General features: G+C 41.1%; 2 protein-coding genes across 2 annotated transcripts; one reads left to right on the top strand and one right to left on the bottom strand.

Moving 5' to 3' along the window:
• The first annotated feature begins 5,164 nt into the window (after window positions 1-5,164).
• On the top strand, window positions 5,165-15,874 carry LOC115022171 (calcium-binding mitochondrial carrier protein Aralar1-like). Its single transcript, XM_029453080.1, is given in 19 exon segments — window positions 5,165-5,333; window positions 6,063-6,116; window positions 7,720-7,865; window positions 8,388-8,503; window positions 8,968-9,107; window positions 9,195-9,341; window positions 10,093-10,231; window positions 10,360-10,453; window positions 10,603-10,687; window positions 11,459-11,540; window positions 11,650-11,808; window positions 12,518-12,570; window positions 13,187-13,267; window positions 13,743-13,883; window positions 14,029-14,079; window positions 14,081-14,168; window positions 14,277-14,435; window positions 14,539-14,629; window positions 14,871-15,874. Coding segments are annotated over 19 exon segments (2,052 nt in total). The 5' UTR covers window positions 5,165-5,321; the 3' UTR covers window positions 15,085-15,874.
• On the bottom strand, window positions 15,824-24,695 carry LOC115022173 (cytoplasmic dynein 1 intermediate chain 2-like). Its single transcript, XM_029453081.1, is given in 18 exon segments — window positions 15,824-17,230; window positions 17,336-17,461; window positions 18,001-18,141; window positions 18,243-18,368; window positions 18,370-18,388; window positions 18,561-18,694; window positions 18,784-18,897; window positions 19,079-19,225; window positions 19,382-19,507; window positions 19,710-19,809; window positions 19,934-20,096; window positions 20,315-20,404; window positions 20,487-20,614; window positions 20,819-20,881; window positions 21,273-21,357; window positions 21,889-22,009; window positions 22,107-22,215; window positions 24,544-24,695. Coding segments are annotated over 17 exon segments (1,893 nt in total). The 5' UTR covers window position 22,215; window positions 24,544-24,695; the 3' UTR covers window positions 15,824-17,128.
• Window positions 24,696-24,998: the final 303 nt, after the last annotated feature.

The following is a 24,998-nucleotide window of genomic DNA, read 5'->3' on the forward strand; positions in this document are numbered from 1 at the left end:
TGTTGTGGGTGAAGTCTGCAGTGTAGAGGGTGAAGAGAAACGGCGATAGAACCCTTCCTTGGAGGCCCCCCGTGCTGCAGATAATCGTGTCCGAGTGACACTCCCGGGTCCTCACGTACTGCGGACGGTTGGTGAGGTAGTCCAGAATCCAGCTGGTGAGGTGCTGATCCACTCCTGAGCGCTCCCCCAGCAGCCTGGGTTGAATGGTGTTGAAGGCACTGGAGAAATCAAAGAACATGATTCTCACAGTCTGTCATTAAACCCCCCAAATCCCCAGAAACATTAGAGAACAGAGACCTCAGTGACCTCAGTAGTAGCTATGGCCCTTAACACGAGTTCAGTGGGAACTATGTTCATGTGGTCAAGACGTTTTGTGCACCTTCTGAACCATTCAATACAAACTGCGTATTAGATATTGAGTCAATTAGGTCAGAGGAAATGTGTCTCTTGGTAATTGACATACTGTCATCAAGTATAGCCAGTAGATGGCAGCACATACTGTAATAACTTGTACTGAGCAGGTTGTAGCAAGCACAGGCTTCACATCCTCCTTCATGTCACTCCTGATGGGCAGCAGCACAACACCCCACATCATTATATTTGGTTAGAGCTGCACAGTAAACAATAGCAGGTATTTTTTGTATTATTCTTTTTTATTTCAATCTCATATAAAAATGTATCTAAATAATATAATTTATTAATCAATAAAATAACGATGCTGTAGATATTATTATTATTTTATTTATTTATTTAGTAGTCGTAGTTGTGGTAGTCGTAGTGGTAGTCATAGTCGTTGTGATAGTCATAGTGGTCATAGTGGTAGTTATAGGCTTAATGTTAGTGGTATTGGTAGGCCCAGTGCTAGTGGTAGTGGTACTCCTAGTCCTAGTGGTAGTGGCAGACCTAGTAGGGTTAGTAGTTGTTGTCCTAGTGGTAGTGGTCGGCCTAGTAGTGGTGGTAGTAGTAGGCCGTCCTCCAGACTATCCAATAGCAACTTAAGTGCAAATAGGCATCTTTTGATAGAGGTAAATTACCCCATCTATGTATATGTCAGATGGAAGTTCTCCTGATACGAGTGATATGTTTTCATCGTCAGCCCTAATTGTTATACCATCAGAAAACACACACAGTCTCTAAGTAGGTCTTCTGCCACATCATTGGCCACTTGAGGCAAATAAAGGGTCACAATGTCAGGCTCATTCCAAATGATTTCTCTCTCTACTATGGCACCACATGTCACACAGTATCCTGGGCTTTGGCCTTGATCGATAGCAATTTTGAGAAGAGAGAAAGTCGATCCATATGGACCTGGTGGTGGCAAAAAATAAATGCTGCCCATGTTTGAGGTGGAAGACGTAGTGGATTTACATTCTTCACACCTTCTTTTTTCCTGTACCTCAATAGTTGTTTGCACCCCACAGCGATTTAGCCAGAACAGTAAATGTGCTAATAAATTATATGGATCATTATTCTCTAACATAATGGTAGTCTTTTACTTAATTCTGACAAAACCTCATAGACTTCTGGTACACTGAAACTCCTCCCTGGGTTTTGGAGGGCTTCTAAAAACAATCCTGCAAATGTTGGGGTTGTTGACAATTGTGTCAGAGACTCTGCGTTTCGGTAAATGAGTTTGTCCTGTACAACCTTCAGGTGTAGTACAGCCTGCGATGTTGCATTCATCCAAACATTATTAAATCTGTTGGGAAATGTGCAAATGTTCTTGCAGGGATCTGTTCTTTGTAGCTCCTTGTAACAGAGCCTCTTAGCAATGATTTCTTGTTTTCTTGCTGCACAAACAGCAGCAGATCCTTCAGCAGCACTGGCTCTTTGGTTGACTTCTGCTGTTATGCTGTGGTGCCATTTTTTGGATCAGGCAGATCTTGGTCAGTAAGTACTGGGGTGGTTTGTTCATCTCCACCACTCTCCTTGTTCAAAGTATGACTCGAAAAGAAACGTCACAATATAATGACGCTCTGGAATGCAGCGGAATTTTCCTTTTCTTTTTTTATGGAAGTTTTGAACCACTACGGCCTGCAATGGCCTGATTTCCCACTTTGCCAGGAAATGACTGAGGAGGCGTAGGACTATCTGGTTCCTTTATAAAAGAAAAGAGTAGAGAATAAATAATATCTAATAGCTACAAAATGATTATTTTATTAATCATGAAATTATTTTATTTACATTCGTTTTTTAATATGAGATAACTACCTGTCTTGTGATTTATTGTTGACTGTGTTGCTCTACCCAAATATAATTCAAAATACATTAATAAAATCATTCATATTTATACTGCACACACATTTTGCAATTTATGTTACTGATCTTACAAACACATTACCAATTCTATAGTTATTCAATATTCCACGGGCATTAATAATGCACAAACTAACATGGCTTTATATGTTCTGCTGGTATGATACACAAAGCAGTTGTTCATCATACTGTAAATGTACAGTAGAAAGTAATGCAGGGGACAGCTTTCAGTATTTTAAGTAAGGTGGAGGTCTCTAGACTCCAACTTCAACCCCTCCCACTCCCACTCCTCCCCTCCCTCTCTGTAGGGGTTTTAGGTCACTACCTTATCAGTGACAACAAACACTGTTGACATCTCATATAGACACCTCAACATGAGATAGCTTTTCTTTACTTTTGTGTTAAGAATTGTTTTCTTTATCTAATACTAGTTAGATCTACTGAATGTTGGAACAAATTCAGCAGGGATTGTGGAATAAAGGTGAGTTAAAAAGAAGAGGTCCCAATAGGCACAGTGGTGGAATGTAACTATTATCAAGAAAATACTATGAGCACACTTTTGATTTTGATGAGATAATAATAATAATAATAATAATAATAATAATAATAATAATAATAATAATAATAATAATAATAATAATAATAATATGCTTTATTTGTATAGCACCTTTCATACAAGAATTGCAGTCCAAAGTGCTTCACAGCAAAAACATAACAATTGGTACAAGATTAGACAGAATAAGAGCATTTACAGTACAATAATCACAGTGTTGATGTAAATGAGTGTGAAGTACCTTTATAAAAATAGCAGAATTAAAATAGCAGAATTAAAATAGTATAAAATAACATTGGAAATCATGCCTAGTTTCCGTATCTGTGCCGTACTTAACGGCCCTCCTGAAACCACATTCATCACACCATTCTTGTAAATGTTTTAAACTGTCAGAGCCATATTTTGAAAGCATGAGATCAACAAGACGCCCCTGTGGCCTTTCAACTGGTTTACTCCCTTCGGTTAAAGCCAGTTTTTCTCCAATACACATTTATCAGAGAAACTTCCTCTTTTTCCCGTGGCATGGAGATGCGTGCACTTAAGTATTTTCATCAGAATCAGAAATCAGAAATCCTTTATTAATCCTACAACGGGGAAATTTACATTGTTACAGCAAAGAACATATGAGCAAAGTATAATTAAATAAAAATAATTTAACCCTTTCATGCATGAATTATGACCACCGCAGTCAGCATTCTTTCAAAGAGATATTTATATGTCCACTCAGGTGGACAGCATGCGTTTACGTGTTCAACTGAAGAAATATGTATTTAATAAACAAATTAATAAAATTATATATAAAGATGTGAAAACTATAAAATTATATATGTATATTTAAAGAAAATGTGCCACATATCCAAAACACCATTTAGGAATACTCTCTATTTCACTCTCCTGTATAGAGCACATGGAATACATGGACAAGAGTACAAGAGTAGCCTACACACACCACTGGCATAAAGTTAGACTGTCCGTTAGAGTCTCTGTTACAGTAATTGTTCTTACACTGACCAAAAATATAAATGCAACACTTTTGTATTTGCTCCCATTTTTCATGAGCTGAAATCAAAGATCTAAGACTTTTTCTATCAACACAAAAGGCCTATTTCTCTCAAATATTGTTCACAAATGTGTTTAAATCTGTGTTAGTGAGCACTTCTCCTTTGCTGAGATAATCCATCCACCTCATAGGTGTGGCATATCAAGATACTGATTAGACAGCATGATTATTGCACAGGTGTGTGTGAGGCTGCTCACAATAAAAGACCTCTCTAACATGTGCAGTTTCATCACACAGCACAATGCCACAAGTGTTGAGGGAGCGTGCACGTGGCATGCTGACTGCAGGAATGTCCAGCAGAGCTGTTGCCTGTGAATTCAATGTTCATGTCTCTATATGGTGGTCACACCAGATACTGACTGGTTTTCTGACCCCCTCTTCAGTGCCTAATAAATGTCTCTTTTCAAGATAAAACTGCACATCTTAGAGTGGTGTTTATTGTGACCAGTGCAGTAATCATGCTGTCTAATCAGCATCTTGATATGCCACACCTGTGGTCTACCAGGGGTTGTGGTGATTGTACAGTCTTACCACTGCAGGGAGAAATACTTCACTACTCAATATTGTACTTTTTAGTAAAAGGTTTTTACTCCACTTAATTTATTTGGCAACATTAGATACTAGTTACTTTCAGGATTTAGAATATTGATAACAAATATAAATCAACTAATACATTATGATGTATTAGTTTATAATTCAGCTACCATGTAGTTTATAAAATAACTGAAATTAGGCCCACTATTACCAGCTGCAACATTAGTGAAGTTTACACATCAATGCTCTATATCACTATAATCCAGTGATATAATATAGCCTATTATTCTGAAATTGGCTGTTTTTGTATAATAAGTAGACCTACTTTCACGTTTTGTACATAAGTGCATCTTAGTGCTAATACTTAGATTTTGAATGCAGGGCTTTTAAGTGTAACAGAGTATTTTTACTCTGTGGTGTTGCTACTCTTACTTAGTAGATGTCAGGAATCTGAGGCAGAACCTAAATGCAGACGCAGGAGAGGCAGGTAGGCGCAACACAAGGGAGGGAGGGGGGCAGTGGCTAGCAATAATATTAAATAGTAGGAGTGGTGGAGAAAGAGTGACAAAAGAGCTCGCCGGTTCCATACATAATTATGTGAATCTGTAATTTCACATTAGTGTAAAATAAAAACTTGCATCAGCTTCAGTGTGTGCACGCGCGCGTTTACGTATGGTACAGGATACAGTTGTCTCCGCCGTCACAATAAAACCGTTTTTGTTTTGTTTACTGTCATATAATGTGGTGTAAATGTATTGAATAACTGATTATGGCATTTATCGGTTGACTGTTGACCGGTAAAGATTTATGAAAGGCTGCGCAGTTTCGTTTTCGGACTACTACACTTCCGAGGACGTACGCCGCGCCTTCCTCCGCTTTCCTCTCTCACTCCCTCACTGTACGTGACGTCAAACCAGCATGGCGGCCAAGGTGACTTCGGCATCGCACTCTTAGCAATTTTCAACCCTCTACTTTAACATGTCTGCATGTCTTCTGTTAGTTTTCTTGTATAGGACTTTTCAAAGACAGACTTCCTGGTCCTGTCCGGGCAGGGTGTCTGTGATGCGGTGTACTCTGAGGCGGCTGTAGCATCACTGTGCTAGCTGCCGCCCGGCGGTGGCTGGCCTTGATGAGACATCCACAACCTCCAAGTTAGCGAGATAAAGCTAAACAGCCATTGCTATTACTGCCTGCGATGAATACCAAACGCTAGCTGAAGTTGCATCTCTTCTCATCAGTCGACTCTTTTTCAATTTTCCATCGCATTTGCCGATTTAAGGCTTAACATGTCATTGCAACGGTTTGTGTCCTCTTCATATACGATTAGTTTGTGCTTGCTAGCCGGCTACCCAGCTGTTTGAGCTTGTGTAGAGGTTTGTCTGGTCGAGTTTTGTTTAGCCATCTGACATTAAGCAGGTTTAGACCTGCTTAATTTGAGGATGTGCCAGGGTGTAGTTTAGCTTTGTGTGCCATGTCTGTCGCATAGGATTTCCCCTTTACACGGTGGACGTGTAATGGAGACATTTACCAAAAACAGCCTGCTTGTTTGTTTCATGTTATGTCCTGTACACCGCCTACAGCTTTATTTTGGAGATGTTAAAATACATATTCGCATTGTCTAAAAGTGTCATAATGTTATTTTAATATGTATTGTTGTAGGTACAATCTACCAAGCGCGGGGACCCAAGTGAGCTGAAATCAATCTTCCAGAAGGTAAGGTTTGCACACATTTCATCCTAACAAAATTCTTAAATGTTTCTTTGTGAAAGTCAGATTTTGCATGGATATATTAATATGTGCTCACCATGTACATATCTGTTAGATGTATTTGTGTAGCTGTATGTGTGGAAAATAGCTCACACAGGACTGTTTTCACTTGCGAAATGAGCTTGTATGTTTGTCATGGGTTTTGAATTACAGCATTAGCCACAGTTAAAGGTGCAGCACAGACTCCTGTTGTGACATTAAAGCATAAATGACTGTAACTGCAATAGCTTGTGTGGTTAGCCTGACATTGTGTTTTCTGACAGAAGTTTAAAGCTTAAACATACTTGTGGTTCATAGTTGTCGAGTCAGCAGCAGCTGTTGTGAGCGGAGTTGTTGTTTTGGTTCTGTGTTCAGTGTTAAGAGAAGTGCTGCACTTGTCAGTGTGCTTTGATTGTCATGACAAGTTAGGGGAATGTGTTTGCAGTGTTTTTGAGGCAGCAGTTCCATGATAGCCTTGGTAGCTCAGTTAGTAGAGCATCATTCTTTTAATCGGAGGGTCCAGGGTTCAAGACCCTGTTTGGTCAGTTTTTGTTTCACTGCTTCCAGTACAGCACAACCAATGACCTGAATGTCCTTGTACTTTATAGCGCAAAGTGTCATACCAGAGCGCGTGCTATGTATATACATTTTTTAAAAGTCAGAGTAAAGAGTATTGCATGTCAGAGGATATAACAGACTGCTCCGTGTGATCATGCAATGTGTAATAGGAGTGGATATGGTTAACCTTCAGCTTGCGTTACTGTGTTCTGCCTGCTGAGTGTGTGTGTGTGAGCCAGCAGTAGTTGGTACCCTGATAGGTCAAATAGTTTACGAGCTCAATCTAAAAACATTAGTGCACGTGTTTCTACTCATGCAAATGTGGGCTGGTGTCATTCTGACATGTCGCGCCACGACTGAAGGATGAATGACCTTGGTTATTCAGGTGCAGCATGAATCACTAGCAAAGTTTAGTAAAAAGACCAATGACAGAGATGATGCTTTTGTGATCCACTAACGTGATAATAATTCGATTTGAACACTTTTGTTAATAATTTGCATCGGTAAAAATAGTTAGAGTAGCACTGGAAGAAGAAGCCAGTGTTGTTTAGTAAAACATGCGCCATGATGTAAGGTTGTTTACGCAGCTTGTGACACTACAGTTTAACTAACAAAAAAAGAGCTTACACTGTTTTACTGCTGACCTGTGGGTCTCAAAGCTGTGTAGGTGTCATGCTCCACACGCCTGCCTCTGACCTAACAGGTCATTAGCTAGGGCGCTGTGAAGGGTTAACAAAGCTGCTACAGCTAATATAAAGTCATGCTATTCGGAAGGATCAACTCTAGCTTATGTACATTCTGCTCACAATTGACAGAGATAACTAACCGGAAGTGTACAAACACTGTTTGCTCTGCAGATTACATAAAGACATCCACATTTTTGTGGTAATTTATTTGTATAGAGAAACATTTTTGTGATTGTTTCTTAAATAAAGTCACTTTTTGTTGGTTAATTTAGGGTCAAGTGAAAATAGTTTTTTGTCTGTGCTGATTGTATTGTTTCTCCCCTTAGTATGCCAGTGTAGCGGACAAGGATGGAGAGAGGTTCATGACCTCAGGAGACTTTGTCCAGAGGTATCTAGGACTTCACACGCAGATCCACCACAACCCCAAAACTGTACAGCTCATTGCTGCTGTCGCTGACACCACAAAGGACGGGTACGTACTGACAGACACACTGCATGAACACACACACCCACTTGCACACAGCTTATGATTACTAATTGACCATTTATTGAGCCATGTCTGATCCGTACTTGGAATTATTGCTACTTGCAGATAAGATTATATCTTATTTCCCAGACTGTACATACAGCTATGTGTGCGCAAATTACACACACACACTACCGGCTATGTGACTTAGTGTTTGGATCTGCTTAGAAAACCAAAGTGATAAATGTGCTTTTTACCAAGAAAGGAAATACTTTTTTCAGCAGTAGATTATTTGCTGTCTGGCCTTTCAGTCAATACCAAAGTATTTTACCATGTACACATGGCAAATAAGAAATGGTGAAATCTGTCCCAATCCACAGAGAAAGTGTTTGTTTTTCTATTTGTGTGATTTCTGTGACCTAGTCTTTTTTAAGCAATGCTGTATGACATATTCTTGGCTTCATTCCAAAGTCTTTGATGTGTTTGGTAACACTATTGTTTTCTCTTCACATACACCCACAATGGCAGACTGATCTCGTTCCAGGAGTTTTTTGCATTTGAGTCTGTGTTGTGTGCGCCCGACACCCTCTTCATCGTAGCCTTCCAGCTGTTTGACAAGAATGGAAGTGGAAACATTTCCTTTGGTACGGATCAATGTGTTTCCTTTATTTCTCCCGTGGGCTTTGAGTACAATTCAGATGATTTCAATGAATACAAAAAGGGACTAAATCAATATAGCACTGTACACTGTGTAGAATATTTTCAGTTTTTTGAAGGAAATGTTCTAGTTTAATTGCAGTTGCATGCAATCCATGCCTGATGTGTTTCTGTGCTGTGTCAGCAGAGCTTTTTACACGCTTCCCTGCAGTGCACTGTGGAGAAAGAATTTCCTAACATGGCATTGTTAACAAGATTATTTCTCAGTCTTAGTCATTACACATGGATGGACTTCCATAATAGCTCTTTCTTCTTTCCTCTACTTCCTTTCTTACATCACACACACAAAGCTAAATGTTATGGCATTGAAATTATTTAACTATTGTTAGTGAAAATTTGTCCAGCAAGTTGATTATTGATGCCTTTTTCAAATGTGTATTTTGTGCTGCAGAGAATGCACGGGACATCTTCAGCCAGACCACGGTGCACCACCACATTCCCTTCAACTGGGACTGTGAGTTCATCCATCTGCACTTTGGGCACGACCGCAAGAAACGCCTCAGCTACCTCGAGTTCACCCAGTTCCTGCAGGTGCGCTGATTTTATACACACACACACACACACACTTTCTCAAGTTATAATCTATTTACACTCAGCCTTGTGGTGTCATGTGTTCAGGAGCTGCAGTTGGAGCATGCACGCCAGGCGTTCGCCCAGAAGGACAAAGGGAAGAACGGCGTCATCTCCGCAATGGACTTCAGTGACATTATGGCCACCATCAGACACCACGTGCTCACACCCTTTGTGGAGGAAAACCTTGTCTCCGTGAGTGTTTGCGTGTGTGCAGTCTGATTGACTGGAGGAGGATGAGTGTTATTTTCAGATAACCACAGCTGTGACTTTTCTAAATTAATTTTCGGAGCTGGAAGCTCTTTTCTTTTTTTTTTTCATTTTACTAGGCTACAACACTTTAGGGACGTGAAGTTCTTAATTTGCCTCAAACTATGAAAACAATACTTATGTCTTGATCACTGGCTGGTGGCAATATAATCTACTCTGACGTGTGCTATGAAAGTGTACACACTCAGCAGAGGTCAATCCTCATCCACTTTGTTTCTGGGGTTATAAGCCTTAAAGGATAATACTGGCCGTTTTCAACTTGGGGGGCCGGTGCATTTGTAGTTTGAATCATCCGTTAAGCTTAGTTCAGGATCTTCAGTATTCTGTTGCTGTAGGTGTTGACCTGAGTTCCCTGAGATTCTTGTCACATAAAGTTAGAAGTTAGAGAACCAGCTAAGATTTGCTCTGTAGGAATACAGATTGAATGTAATAAAGAATAATACTAAAATAATAAAGAAAATATGACAATTACAATAATGGAGTAAAGTTTATCCTCCTTCAACCCACGCAATAAAAAAAGAAATGAATATTTTCAATTTACATGAGGCAGTATTAAGTAATATTTAAATATGTGCATCTTGTCTTTCTCAGGATGAGTTAAAAAAAAAAGAAAAGAAAAGAAAAAGCTTATTTAAGGTAAAGCCATTGCCTGATTGCACTGCCTTTCTTCTACCAGGCTGCAGGTGGCAACACCTCTCACTTGGTCAGCTTCTCTTACTTCAATGCCTTCAACTCCCTCCTGAACAACATGGAGCTGATTCGCAAGATCTACAGCACACTGTCTGGCACGCGGAAGGACACGCTGGTGACCAAAGGTGCACAAATTGTTACATTACTGTGATGTTGTATCTGTGACTTTCAGCTACAGATGCTGCATGCGTGTCTCAGAAATGTCCATGTTATTATAAAAAGGTAATGTCCTCTTATCTGTCTCTCTCTGCAGAGGAGTTTGTTCATGCTGCCAACAGGTTCGGTCAGATCACCCCCATGGAAATTGACATCCTGTACCAGTTGTCCGGCCTGCACTCCCCCTCTGGGTAAACACTCACTCTATCAGAATCTGTCAAGCCCAAACCCTTAAATACCCTTAAAGTCTTCTGTAATTTACTGACGATTAGTGAAAAATGTTATGATCTGTGTGATGAGGGTGAGGTTACTAACGGGGAAATAAACATCTGTCTATCAGGCGCCTGAATCTTGCTGACATTGAGAGGATAGCTCCGTTAGAGGAAGGATGTCTGCCCTACCACCTGGCTGAAACCCAAAAACAGGTAGGATGCTTGTGGCACTCTACATGTGAATCTCTTTATTTGTAATCAATTACATAAAAATCAGATCAGAACTGTCTATCTGTGAAATATCTTTAACCCATTTGTGCCCCCAAGTGTTCTCTGGGATTGCATAAACACAAATCTGAAGAAAATGTCAAAATCTGGCCAAACCTTTAGCTGAAAAGTGAGTTTTTCTTATCGTACTAAATGTAGTTTTTAGGCACAGTGGACCACTGCTTCTCCTATTTATTTCATTATATTTTAGGAAGAAAAAAACAGTAGTTACATGAGCCCAAAGATCTTATAATATGACAAGAAAATGTCGGTATCTCAGAAACTATAAGGAGCACAATCAAGTGTTTGGTATGAACTAGTTAAATATCAAAGACATGAATACATATGCAGTATCATTTATTTTATTTTAAATGGAAGACATTTAATACACACTGTTAACATTTTTCCTAATGATTATTGATAATTGTGATTTGTCATGTGATCTAAAAATGTGATGTCCTCATAGGGCGTTAGATCTTGCCCAAAGTATGTCTGTACTTGATTTCAAGACTTAAGACGGATCAGAACAAATGTCGTAGCATTTCCGTATCATACTAAATATAGTCTTTGGACACAAATGGGTTAAACACCAGAACTAATAATGTATTACATATTCTATATTCACACCACAAACAATTTACACTGATGGTATCATTGACATCATCAGAAACTTTTTCATAATGTAAATTTATGGTCCCATATGTGATTTTCCATCAGGCCCATGGGGACAGTTCCAGGCCTGTGTGGCTCCAGGCTGCAGAGTCGGCCTACAGGTTCTCTCTGGGCTCCATCGCTGGAGGTGAGTTATCCTGTGGTTATAGGCAGATGGCTGTCTGATGGACGCACAGCAGCATCTGATCCATCTAAATTGTTAACTCATTTTTTATTAAGTCTGAATTTGTGTTCAGCCACGGGAGCCACGGCAGTGTACCCTATTGACCTGGTGAAGACTCGTATGCAGAACCAGAGGTCCACAGGATCCTTTGTTGGAGAGCTGATGTACAAGAGCAGCTTCGACTGTGCTAAGAAGGTGCTTCGTTACGAGGGCTTCTTCGGCTTCTATAGAGGTAGGTCCCCTGTCTGCAGTCACACCACCAGTGATTTGGGTTTTAGTGTCCCGTCTTTGTGTTTCATCTTTCTGCATTTTCATGGTATTTTTTCCTCTCCATGTCCATCTTTTCTTAAATCTCATGAAGTTGCAGTCAGAATTGCTGAAAGAGGCTCCAGTATGTGGTCGACTGTGTGCGGCTGACCTGTTTGAGTTTTAAATATACATTTGCTCAGTAGAAGCATTTTATTTTAGGTGCCTAGTTCTTTTTCATCACTGATACCCACTTTTAATATGAGTCAAATGTAAGACTCTGTGTTTTCACACCAAAGAGCACGACAATCTAAAAATTCAAACTCCTATATCTGTATGAGACTATTCACACCGAAGCTCGGCTTTTACACGTCTTACAATAACATGAGTCTTTAGCGCCACACATAGGAAATGCAACCACATTGTAGCTTTTCTATACAGTATTACACTCGAGCCCGTCTCCAATGTGTAGAGTTGAGCGTGGGTTTATTATAGTATATTTTGGGCTGTGTTGCACTAATTACAATATCCTCCTATTGTGATCAACTTTCATTAGTGTTCTTCCTTTCCTCTCTCACGCTTCCTTATCTTTCATCCATCTTCTTATTTCTTTGTGATTTCTCCTCTCTTGCTCGCTCAGTAACACTAATGACATGAGATTCTCCTGTCACTCAATCACCCATGATGCTCCACAGGTCTGGTCCCTCAGCTTATAGGTGTAGCACCTGAGAAGGCCATCAAGCTCACAGTGAGTATCTACCCTCGCAGACAAAACGCATAATCCTCATCCACTCTATAATCCCTTTGCACACACACTTGTCATTTCACATTGGTAATACTGATTTATTTGATAGGAGCTTCTCAAAGTCGACTGCATGTTAACAATGAAATTATACACAACAAATGAACATTATATGAACAGGGTACATACAGATATGCAAGTTGAACAAAAGGGGAATCTTTTTTGTTTTTTATTTATTGAAGCAGCCGTTAAGAGTAGTGAGGAATCGGCAGTCAACGAAGGTGTAAGACATCATTGTAATCGTCATTCGCAAGTTTGAAAAACCAATTTCTTAGTATATTTATTTTATAATATGTATTATCTTCAACCCCGAGAGGGTCTTGAGCATACAGTTATAAATGAGCACCAAAAAAGTATAACTGATCGGTCTAGTCACGGTCTTAACACATGCACACAAACGACCGAATGCAAGATCTCCTGGTTAATAATAATAATACAAATTAAATGATGCTATAGAATGAAAGACATCACATTAGTGGAAATCTAAAAAGCAAAGAGGACAATGATAGACTGATTTCCAGCATTTCTCTGAATTGTCTTTGCTTGTGTTTGTGACCCACAGATGAATGACCTTGTGAGAGACAAGTTCACCACCAAGGACAACACGATTCCTTTTCTTGCTGAGGTTCTCGCTGGTGGTTGTGTAAGTACCAGGTTCAAAACACTTTCCGCTCCATCTGCTTGTGAATGCTTAAACACCAGATAAGAGGAAATGCTCGAGGGATTATGCCTGCTTAGTTGTAAAGGAAGTTAAAAAGCAACTCATGCATGCAGTCAGTTTATTTGTTGTATTAACTCGCTTCAAATGACATTACTAACAGCCGACTGCAATGCTAAATTGCATCCAGAGTTTAATTGCCATTGTCCAATGCAACATTTTTCTGTTTTTTGTTTTCGATAGCGTTGTTCATCCTTACACACATTGGCCCAGCTCACCTTACCGCCCGAGGAAATGGCAAAGTAAATGATTGATCAGGATTGAATTTTTTACTTTTGATACTTTTCATGAGCAAGACTTGGCTTCCCATCCCTCGGCTGCGTACGTGTGAGATGCAGGAGCAGTGATTTCTTTTTTATGTAAATGTATGAACAAGCTGCTCTTTCCCCCATTGATCCAGGCTGGAGGCTCCCAGGTGATCTTCACCAACCCTCTGGAGATTGTGAAGATTCGCCTGCAGGTGGCGGGCGAGATCACCACCGGTCCTCGAGTCAGCGCAGTCAACGTGATCCGTGACTTGGGCTTCTTCGGCCTCTACAAGGTAATGTGTCTTCTCTCAGGCTGCCCGAGAATTTTCTCACTGTGTGAAAAAGACCCTTATTTCATTTACTGGCTCTTTCTCTTCACATTACTCTTTCATAGTCTGAAGTCTCATACAGCTGTCTGTTCTCTGTGTGTCTGTCTAGGGTGCTAAAGCGTGTTTCATGAGAGACATCCCCTTCTCTGCCATCTATTTCCCCTGCCTACGCCCACCTCAAGAGCCAGTTTGCTGACGAGCACGGCAGGCTGGGAGCTCTGCAGCTTCTCAGTGCTGGAGCAATTGCAGGTAACCTCGGATTATCACATTTAGGAGACTTTAGGGGAGTCACATTTAGAGACCACATTTTACATTGAAGAATGCATCATCTGACTTCTTCGTAACTCTATTTCCCAGGTATCCCTGCAGCCTCCCTTGTGACTCCTGCTGATGTCATCAAGACACGTCTGCAAGTTGCAGCGAGGGCGGGACAGACCTCTTACACAGGAGTCATCGATTGCTTCAGGAAGATTATGAGAGAGGAGGGGTTCAAGGCTTTGTGGAAGGGAGCTGGAGGTGCGTGTTTGTGTACTCCTGCATGCATAGACAGAGAGTGTGTGTGTGTGTGCGTCTCAGATAGTTTGTAAACCGTGTTTAATTGTCTCTGTCTTTTCTCCAGCTCGTATGTGCCGGTCTTCTCCTCAGTTTGGTGTGACTCTGGTGACTTATGAGCTCTTGCAGCAGTGGTTCAACGTTGACTTTGGAGGACAGTAAGTTGATCTTCTTTTTGTTAAGAGGAGAGAGAGCAGTTGTCACTTTTGCAGCCTTTTTGTTGTCATTACCTTATTTAAGATTTGTTTTTCACTTATCTGTGATGCAATTTTCATATTGTTCCTTGCCTACAAACATTTATATAAATGTAACTATAAATGCTAAAGAAAAATGATTTCCCTTCCTACATTCAAAAATGTCATTAAGTTTGTGTAAAATCACTCCCTCTCCTCTCTGCAGTCGTCCGACAGGATCTGAGCCCACACCCAAGTCTCGCATCTCAGAGCTTCCTCCCATTAACGCTGACCACGTCGGAGGCTACCGCCTGGCAGCAGCTACCTTTGCCGGGGTGGAGAACAAATTTGGCCTCCACCTTCCCAAATTCAAGTCCTCCGGCGTGGTTTCTATACATCACCCAGAGCCAGTCGCTGCCACACCGACTCAGGACCCATAGAGGTCTGAATCGCCACATCACTTTGCCATCCCTCTCCTCCTCTACCAGGAGCCAGACACTTAAATAGATACATGCACAGTTTAAACACATCGCACAAGTAGGGGCCCATTTATTTAGGAACAAAAAACAGCAGGGCAAGTTGTGCTCCACTGGTCCCCAGCCAGAGGCGGAGAGCTGGCCGCGGATGTAACCGAGCAGACAGACCAGAGCGCCGACTGTGTTGTATCTTCAGTGGCTGCACGCTCCTGGCATCTCCATGTTTGTGTTTTTCTCTCCAGCATTCATATGAAACGGAGCCTCCAGCACTCCTCTCTCTCTCTCTGTCTCTCTCTCTCTCTCATGAGTACCTGATTTGATTTTTACTCAGTTTTCCGTCTGATACTCAGTGCGAGTACGACTTCTCTTATTGGACAGCTGGCGTAGAAAATATAAGATTGTTTAGCATGGTGTGCGGGGCTTCACTTTTGATTGGTCCTCCGACAGGAGGCTAAATACTGTACATATTGTATAACTGTACTGAGACAACATATTGACAGAAAAGAAAATGTTACAAGCTCCATAACGTAACGTTCAGTCAGCATCATTATATAGTAACTGTAAAGTTATGGCAATGTGGGGCCTTTGGTCCTTGTCTCTGAGAGTCGCTCTTACTGATGTACAGAACTTTTCAATTAAGTGTTTTCTTGATAAAACAAGAATCATGAGAAGAGAATTAGATAATAAATTAAATGTATCGCAATTCAGTCATTGTATTTTATTGAAATAAATCATCCATATGGTTTTAATTTTACCAACGTCTCGACTTTTATTCCAATGGGAAAAGTGCAACCATTAACTGTATCAGGAACCGTAACAGGGAAGAATACAGTACAATTAGTCTATGCAGAATACTCATCTTGTTCAGGTTATATCAAATATGGTTGCTACAGTGCATTCTTTTAGCATTTAGCTCATTTTAAACATTAAAGAGAAAGCATTTAAAGCTGAAATGTATACCAGCTGCATCCTGGAAGGAATTATACATTGAATGGAAAGTGAAAATAATAATCAATTCATGTTCTGCGGTAAAAGGTAAGTTTCCAACCTCAGCTTTACACCATTTAAACCTTATTGTGGTTTATTTGGATCCTCATAAAGAGGACAAGTCAGGAAACTGTTTCTACTACAGGTACAGAGTATAAAACAATAACCTTTGGTACAGAAATCACTTTTAAACTGTACTAGTGTCAATAAATTCAAGGCAAATATAGTAACAGATTTTGCCTGGTAAAAAGCTTGTAGTGCTAGTCTTAGGAATGTACTACTCAAGCTTTAAGTACAAAGCAGCATTTTTTGAATAATACACAAAATATTTAAATAAGTGCAACCACCAGAATAAATATTAAATATTATAGTGGTTGAAATGTAAGAATGACACACTTCTGCACAGGCCAGAGTGCATGTGTAAGTAAGCATTTAGTCATTAAATTCAAGTGCTGCTGAGGATAAAGAGGATCTGATAGTGATATGTCGGCCTTTCTGTTTTCACTCTGCTGAAACACTTTGACAGCCATGTGCACAAGCGTGTCTGGGAAAATATTAAAACATGTAAAAACACTCAAATGGTAATAAAAAGGTGCAGGTACAAAGGTTTGCATATTTAAAAAAAGGACTGAGTTGGTTGAGGCCTCAGGAGAAGAGCAGTTTCTGGAGCCCTGAGGATGTTCTCAAAGCTAGAAGTCACATCTATTCTGAAAATCACTTCCCTGTCAGTTAAACGTTCGACCACTTCACTGTGGTTTCTGTACTACTGCTACGTGTGACATTCATCGTCCCTACAATTTTACTCTAAAACTCTCGACACATTTAAAAACACATCTAAAACTGTCTTTTCTATCCGTTCTAGCTCTGCAAATCTCCTCAGGCCAATTCATGTAGTAGTAGGTGGAAAAGCTGGAAGCCAGAGAGAGGAGAGCGCAGCCCCTCTGGCCGTGTGGTGTAGTGTGCTATAGGGGGTGTAGTGTACTGGAGAGAAATGTATGAGTAGTTGTCAGTGTGGGGTTTGTCAGACGTTGGCCAGTTCCTCAGCTTCATCTCGGTTCTCATTGATCTCAGCCAGCGTCCTGACAAAGCGTGTCCACTCGTCAGCCTTAGGCACGCAGATTTGCTGCAGAAAGAAAGGCGCATAATCAGCATGTCAAGGAGAGAGTGACGGCAAAAAGTAAAACGGTAAGTAAATCCCATATAGAAAATAACCAAAGCAGCCTCTCACCTCCCCTACGTCGTAGACCTGCACCTGTCCGTCCGAGTCCCCAGTAGCAATCTCTTTTCCGGAGGGAGCCCATCTCACACGGTTCAGGGCTGGAGCCCCCTCCACAAACACACTGGCAGTGGGTACCTAAAAAACAAACATCAGCTTACAATAAGGCTGATGATCAGCTGTGTTCCCATTCTAAGACCACCACATGTTCCTGTTCATGCTTGTGATATAACATTAGGACTTTTAGCTTGTGATGCTATTGTTTATCTGTGCTTGAAGGACATTTTGGCAGTATAAGCTTTCTTGCCAAGAGATAGATTTGATTAATTCGATTTTTTATAAAGTTTTTGTACAGATTAAACAACGAGACGCAATGTGTGAGCTATAGAGCTACTGGTTGGTGTATTTTGTAACCTTTTGACAGAGCCAGGCTAGATGTTGCTCCCTGTATCCAGTCTTTTTGCTAGTTAAAGGTGCAGTGTGTAGGATTTAGTGGCATCTATAGGCGAGACCTACGCTGGCCTTCAGGTAACGTAAAAAATGTAAGAGGCCCTCTCTAGAGCCAGTGTTTGTCTGTTCTGGGCTACTGTAGAAACATGGCGGTGCAAAATGTCAAACTATTCCGTTAAAAGGTGAAATAAAGTTTTTAGGTTTCAGTGCATTGTGAAAGTGCGTACTTCTGTATCATTGTTGAGGTTCCACAGGTCCAGGCGTCCAGCCAGGTCCACACAAGCAAACAGAGCAGGGTGTGTTGGAGACCACATGGCATCATAAACATAGTCACAACTGTCCTCGAACGAGTACAACGGACGGGTACTCTGTACAGAAGAATGGAGGGAGAAATGGATTAATGTTAAGAAATGTGACTAATAGTGCATCTAATAGTATAACAGCTTGTGTGTGGCTGTAAATGTCTCACCTTGGTGCTCCAGAGTTTGACAGTCCAGTCAAAAGAGGAGGAGATGAAGAGGTGAGAGAAGTCGACGGGTCCTCCAGCACTGTGGCAGCTCAGCCCGGTCACCGGACCATGATGGCCCTCAAACACCTTCAGTAATACCCGCCTTACTGTAAAACACACATACAAATGACTGTGAGGACTCTCTACTAATTACCTTCTTTCACCCGAAGGCTTTTCCAGCATTTGTTGGAAGTCAAAGTGTTGCTTCATGCTAGTTGTAAACCAAACATGAAATCTGTCCTTTGGTGCTAATGACGACAGAGGTCAAAGGTCACACACCTCCCGTGGCGACAGGCTGTGTAAACCGAGCCGTCCTCGCTCCCCACCACAAAGTTGTTCACGTCGCCCAGAGGAAAGGCCATGGAGGTGACGGCCACCGCCTTGCTCTGTTTGAAGACCAGCTCCAGACTGTCCTGCGAGGAAAACCACACGCAGCCTCAGACTCCACCATCTGATGTTCATGACAGCATGTCAGTGCAGCATCCATACAAGTTCAATGTACCTGTGGCTGGGAGAGCATGTCCAGGCTCCAGGAGCACATTTTGCCATCAGTGGAAATGCTGATCAGGTTGTTAGCGTTTTGGGTTCCTACCACGTTCACACAGTAGACTGGATGCTGAGCACAGCAGAGCACAGATAGAGGAGTTAGACAACATACACTTACCAGGAGAAGTCAGCCAGACAAAAAGAGAAAAAACTAACTGGTCGAAAAACTACCACAAAAAAACATACTGCTGTGTCGTGAGTAGTTTGTGAGTGTGTGTAGAGAATAGGGTGTGTGAGCTCCAGTGTCTTACCGTGTGTGCAGCTGCAGACAGGGGAGTTCTCTGAACAGGAGTGCGCTTGTTGCTCCTGTTGTCCCATAAAACAATCTGTCCGGAGTATGTCCCACCCACCACCAGGTTGGGGTGGAACTTTGCAAACCCTGCTGACATCACCTCTGACTGGAGGAAGAAAATAAAACAGTTAAAAAAGATCTGCTTCTGCCTAAGAAAGGTTGGATTAAGCTTAAAACGGTTGATTTTGCGTTAAACTCTCCTAAAAATAATGACTGTATGCCAGTGGTTTGTAGCGCAATTCCATGTGAATACTTTCCTAACCTGGCAGTGGAAGATGTACTCGGGCGTGGCCTTCTTGTACTTCAGGTTCCAGACCAGTGCAACTCCATCAGGCTCATGGGGGGCATCCTCGTTGTTGTTATACGAGGCCACCAGCAGCTCTGGATACTGAGAAGAACATAGCAGCTGATTATAGATGCACAGAAGTAGCAGTAAAGCAAGGAAATACTCACTTAAGAGTCACAAATGTTTCAACATAGTTTTCACAGTTGATTTTCAGTGAGTCTGTTCTGACTGAGCGCCTGCCGAGGGTGCCGCTTCAGACATGCAATCGGATTCATTTCTCTGTGGGGATCAATAACAAACCCACCTGAGGTGACCAGTCGAGACAGGTGACCACTCTGTTTTTAGTCCAGCGCTCATCTGCAAACTGTCTGTTCAGAACCAGCTTTGCACCTGCCTGCAAGTCACTGCGAAGGACCAAAAAGACAAGAAAAAAATAGATGATCATCAACCCTGTCTATCCATCTGTCTGTGATTTACCTTCCATCTTCTCCATTTACACAACGTTTTTTCTTCTTCCATGTGCCTCACCCCTCCTTATCCTCTAGATCTCTGCCGCTGTAATCGAAGCAGACGTCCACATGCTCAGCCAGAGCTCTCTCCACAATTCTGCTGCCTCGCTCGAAAAACGACAGGAAGTCCTCGGAGTGCAGGACCTGCAGCTTTTCTTCTTCTGTCAGCTCTTTGGGACTGTCTATACACAGCGAAGTCAACAAAGAGGTAAGATACTAGAAAAGATCTTGCTTACTGGTTGCATATTTCTATATGATAAGAGTAAGAGTTCTTTTCATTAATCAGCATTATTAAAGCACAGCGGATTGCCTGCTATAGTTATTGGTATCCACAAACAGCTAGTCCAGCTCATACTTTTATACAACAGTTTATATGTTACAAAAAAACTACTGTCCTTACCCTCGTCCTGCCCTTCGCCATGTTCATCTTTCTCCTCCTGGGCATCATCTGCTGTAGGGGGAGCAGTTATCTCCTCATCCTCTTCCTCATCTGGAACACACACAGATTGAATGAATTCAGTTTTAAATAAGCTAAGGCAAAAGGTTGGGAAAACATGTCTATGTTTGTTTACCTGCTTTTTGATGGGTGTGTGTCGGTGCATCAGTGGGTGTCTGTGTTTCTTTGCAGTAGGACACCATTTCCTTCGGAGCAAAGTCCACCTGGGTCACTTTGGACATGCCCAGCCTCACGGCTCCACGTCTACACACACATACCATGGTGAAAATAAGCACGCACATACACAGGTTCTCAATACGAAAGCAGAACTGAATGCAAATTTTACATGTAGAGACATAAATAATGATGTACAGACATAATATTAACACATTTAGACAAATCTAAGATGAAACCATAAAAACTGAATAAAGTTGGAAGACAAGCTAAAGGAGAGAGGAGGAGCAGTACCCCATCAGCTCAGAGTCGGAGTGGAGTTGCAGAGTAGAGGGGTCAGGATCCCAATGCAATGTCCTAATACAGCCAAACCACCAGATGGTGTTAGTAAGAGAAAGACAGGACAGACAGGAAAAAAAAGGAAAACAAAGAGGATGAAACCAAACACAGAGAACAGGCAAAGGTAACCCAAGTAAAAGATGTGAAAGGTGGGAAAGACAGCGGAGCAAGAGAGAGGAAGAAAGACAGAGAGAGAAGAAGAACGGAGTGCGTGTTAATTGAGAAACATCAGCGTGCCGTGAAAAGACAAAGAGGAGACAGGTCAGAATTCATCAAGTATATTTAACACATTAATAAACACACACTTAGCATGCAGGTACAACCCACAATTACATAAACAATGACCTAAAACAACAAAACCAATCCCCATCTCTCTCTCTGTCTCACACACACACACACACACACAGACCTTGGTCCTGCGTTTCCGTCCCCAGAATCTTGGCTTCCTGCATCGCTGCCCACTGATTTGTTGGAGGGAGACATGGGGGCGGGGACTAGGTAGTGAAACAGACAGGTATCTTCTGTTACTACCCTTAGGGGCTGAGCTGTGAGTGTGTGTGCATGTGTGTAAGTCAATTCATGGGTGAGGGAGAGAGTAAGTGAGGGAGAGAGTGAGTGAGGGAGAGAGTGAGTGAGTGAGTGAGTGAGTGAGTGAGTGAGTGAGTGAGTGAGTGAGTGAGTGAGTGAGTGAGGGAGGTATGGAAGAAGTGTGTGAATGAGTTTGCATGCAGTAAGGAGGACAAAACACAAAAGGACAGACAAAGGGGAGAGAAGAGAGAATGAAAATAAATGGCAGGCAGGTTTTAGGTGTCATGCACAAACAGTTAACAACATGTAAAATGTTCAGATATTGTGTGAGTGGGGGGGGGGGGGGGTGAGGGGGTGGGGGGGAGTGGCAAACCAAGCCAGACCACAAAGTTAGAGGTGACTTTTATAAACACTGCAATTCCAAGCAAACAACCAGAAAACGATGGGAGATAATTGAGGGTGAGAGATAAAAATAGAAGCATGCGGGCGTTGTTTACCGTGGGGCATGTCGGGGGCGATGCCGACACTCTGCAGCAGCATCTCCGCCTCCCTCCTCTTCCTCTCCAGATCAGAGTCTTCATGGCCACCGCCCGCCTCACCTCCCCGCTTTGACTCTCCCTACAGAGTACAGAACAAGCTAAAAACAAAGCAGCAGCCCAGTATGTTCTTCAGTGATACGTGACATTAAGTTTAAGTTATTGTTTCTACTACTAACATCCTTCTTTTTCTTCTCCTCTTCTTTTCTTTTCTTCTCCTCTCGAATCTGGGCGATCCGTTGCTTCTTCCTCTCCAGTTCAGCTTTTAGCTCACTCTTGTCAGACATACTGCAGGAGGAAGAGAGTATGTTAGAGGACAATAAAGAGACTCTTTGAGAAACGCTTCACTCCTAGCTTTTGTTTTTTTCTCTTTGAATTCTTAGTTATTTAGTTACAGTTCATTAATCTGCCTCACTCATAAAAAGCTGCCCCGACCAGGGCCGTCAACTTAATGTCTGAATGTAAATACGAGGCTTACAGGGTGTTTGGTGGGGTTGCAACTAACAAATATTTTCATTACTTTAATCTGACAATAATTTTCTGAACTATTGGTCGTATAGTCTAATAAAAGCTATAAAAAAACACATGTTCAAAACAAACAAAACAAACGATAGTCAGATTACTATTTAAAGGTCAAGAAAAAGCAGAAAGGTCTCAGCTGGAGACATTAACTGTTTTGCATTTTTTTTGCTTAAAAAAAGAGTCAAAGCCTCACTGTGGGCAACATTAGAGATCACCTGGAGCAACAGGCCCAGAGTCTCTACATGTGTAGCCATCCATGTACTGTGACTTAAAATGACATCTGACCTTGCAGTGAAGACAGAGCAAAGGGGAAAAGAAACATCTTTGAGGGATCAGTTAAATCCCCTTAATTTGTCCTATGAGTCAATTTCAGCGTTGAGGTGTATCTACAAACCTACACCAGTTTATGAATCAGCTCTGAGCAAGGAGACCATTTGACACCCTACACTGCAGATCTATTTCAGAGCTGGAATGTTGATAAATTGATTGGTCGATTGACAGAAAATAAATCGACAACTATTTTGATAATCGATGAACAGATTAGTCCTTTTTCAACATTCTCCATTTTCAGTTTCTCAAATCTGAAGATTTCCTGCTTTTCTTTATCCTACATGGTAGTAGTAAACTAAATCTATTGGAGTGTTGGTTGGATAAAACAAGGAATGTGATTTTATAGACAAAATGATTAATAAATTAATTGAGAAAAATGATTGTATGACTCGCAGTGCTGACAGCCGGTCTCTATTTGATGCAATCGTATCTTAAACATGTAGAAACAGTTTAATTGCTTTGACATTTGTATCATGTAAGTAGAATGAAGCTTTTTCTGTCTTGCTTTCTCCAGAGGCCAAGTTGGTCAAAAACAATTTCTAATAGGTGGGTGATTGAGTGAGAAAGATATATTATATACAATGGGTAATTACATTAAACATTAGCATCAGAAAACCAGCTGTTACAGCACGCAAACTGCACACGTGATTCTGATGTAGTTGCACGGTAGCCCTGGGCCTGTCATAATGGTAACATGTGAACACCACCCAGCTGTTGATTACAATGTTCTCTTTATCTGTTTTCTCCATAATGACACGGCTAACCATGCATGACTGAGAGGGTGTATTATTCCAAAAATATAAAATCAAAATACAAGCTATTAGGCTTGGTAATTATGAATCCCTCACTTACATTTACAAATAAATGTTATCAGTGTATTAGCTTGACATTTAGACATAAAGAAATCAGAGCTAGCACCGTTTTAAATCAGAATAACCTCTATTAGCCAAGTACGTGTACACGTTGCTCTCAATGCACTTACAAGGAAACAGAAAGCTAGAAACAAGGACAACACATCTGGACATATAAAGGTAAAGAATATGTGTAAATATAAATACTTATAACGAGCAACAAATGACCAACAATAAAATAAAACGTCAATATACAAGTCAAGTATTCTGTGAGTTGTAAACTAAGAAAAAAATACTGAGAAGATATACATGGACAGGATGATTATGTACAGTATGTGCATGTCTACATGTCTATATACTGTATATATGTAGGATGTATATCGACAGTGACAGATGATTGTACATTTTGTATTAAATGGTGCATTAAAAACTGTAAAAGTCTAATCTATAATGGGAGCAGTGGATGTTTTGGTGTTACAGGGTTATTGACAGTGTAGCTAGTAATCATATATCATCACACACACCATCTGAAACGGGTCATATTTATGTCCTAATCCTATTATGGTAGATTTGTGTCGACTGTCCAGTGCAGTCGGACAACCGAGATGCTCCAACACCACTCCAACAGATAACAATTAAAACAAGCTAGCGTGTCCATTTCACCTTTTCTTTGTTCATCATAAATCCCTCATTTAGTGAACACTTTATGTTATTTGTATAATCTCATTAACGGCTAGTCAGCACAGACAGCTATCTGCTAGCATGCTAATCTCCATGGCACCCGGCGGGCCTACTGTCACAATAAGCGGTACATAACGGTAGCGTCTCAAACCAACGCCCGAGCCTTTCCGCTCACTGTCCTGTTTATTGACACGTATAACAGCAACGCAGTTATGAAGGCATGATAAAATACCTGATATCAGATGTTAGATTAAAGTAGACAGATGACAATAGAATCCAGTATTGTGTGCGTTAAGTCTGAAGAGAAACGATGAGGGTGGAGACTGGTGATGCTGGAAGAGAGCAGGGCAGCAGTTTACTCAGCCCGCAGCGGGCTTCTTCTTCGGTGGTTGGCCGCACAACCGTCAAAGTAGAGAAATACCGCCCCTTACTGGCAGAAGTTACATTTTCCTGGAGGATTTATCAATATTTCATGGGTTTTGTTCACAGCTATTATAACTATCCACTGTTTGTTGGTGGTGGAAGAAGTATTCAGATGTTTTATTTAGGTAAAAATTATCCATGCTGCATAATAAATAAATATATAGGTGTAATCTGTTGTAAAAACAGTAAATAAAGTATATTAAGGTAACGTGACAGTATAATGGTTTAATGGTGAGAAGATAGGAAGTCTAAAGTCAATTAGAA

This window comes from Cottoperca gobio, chromosome 17, assembly GCF_900634415.1.
Source record: "Cottoperca gobio chromosome 17, fCotGob3.1, whole genome shotgun sequence".
Taxonomy (NCBI): Eukaryota; Metazoa; Chordata; class Actinopteri; order Perciformes; family Bovichtidae; genus Cottoperca; species Cottoperca gobio.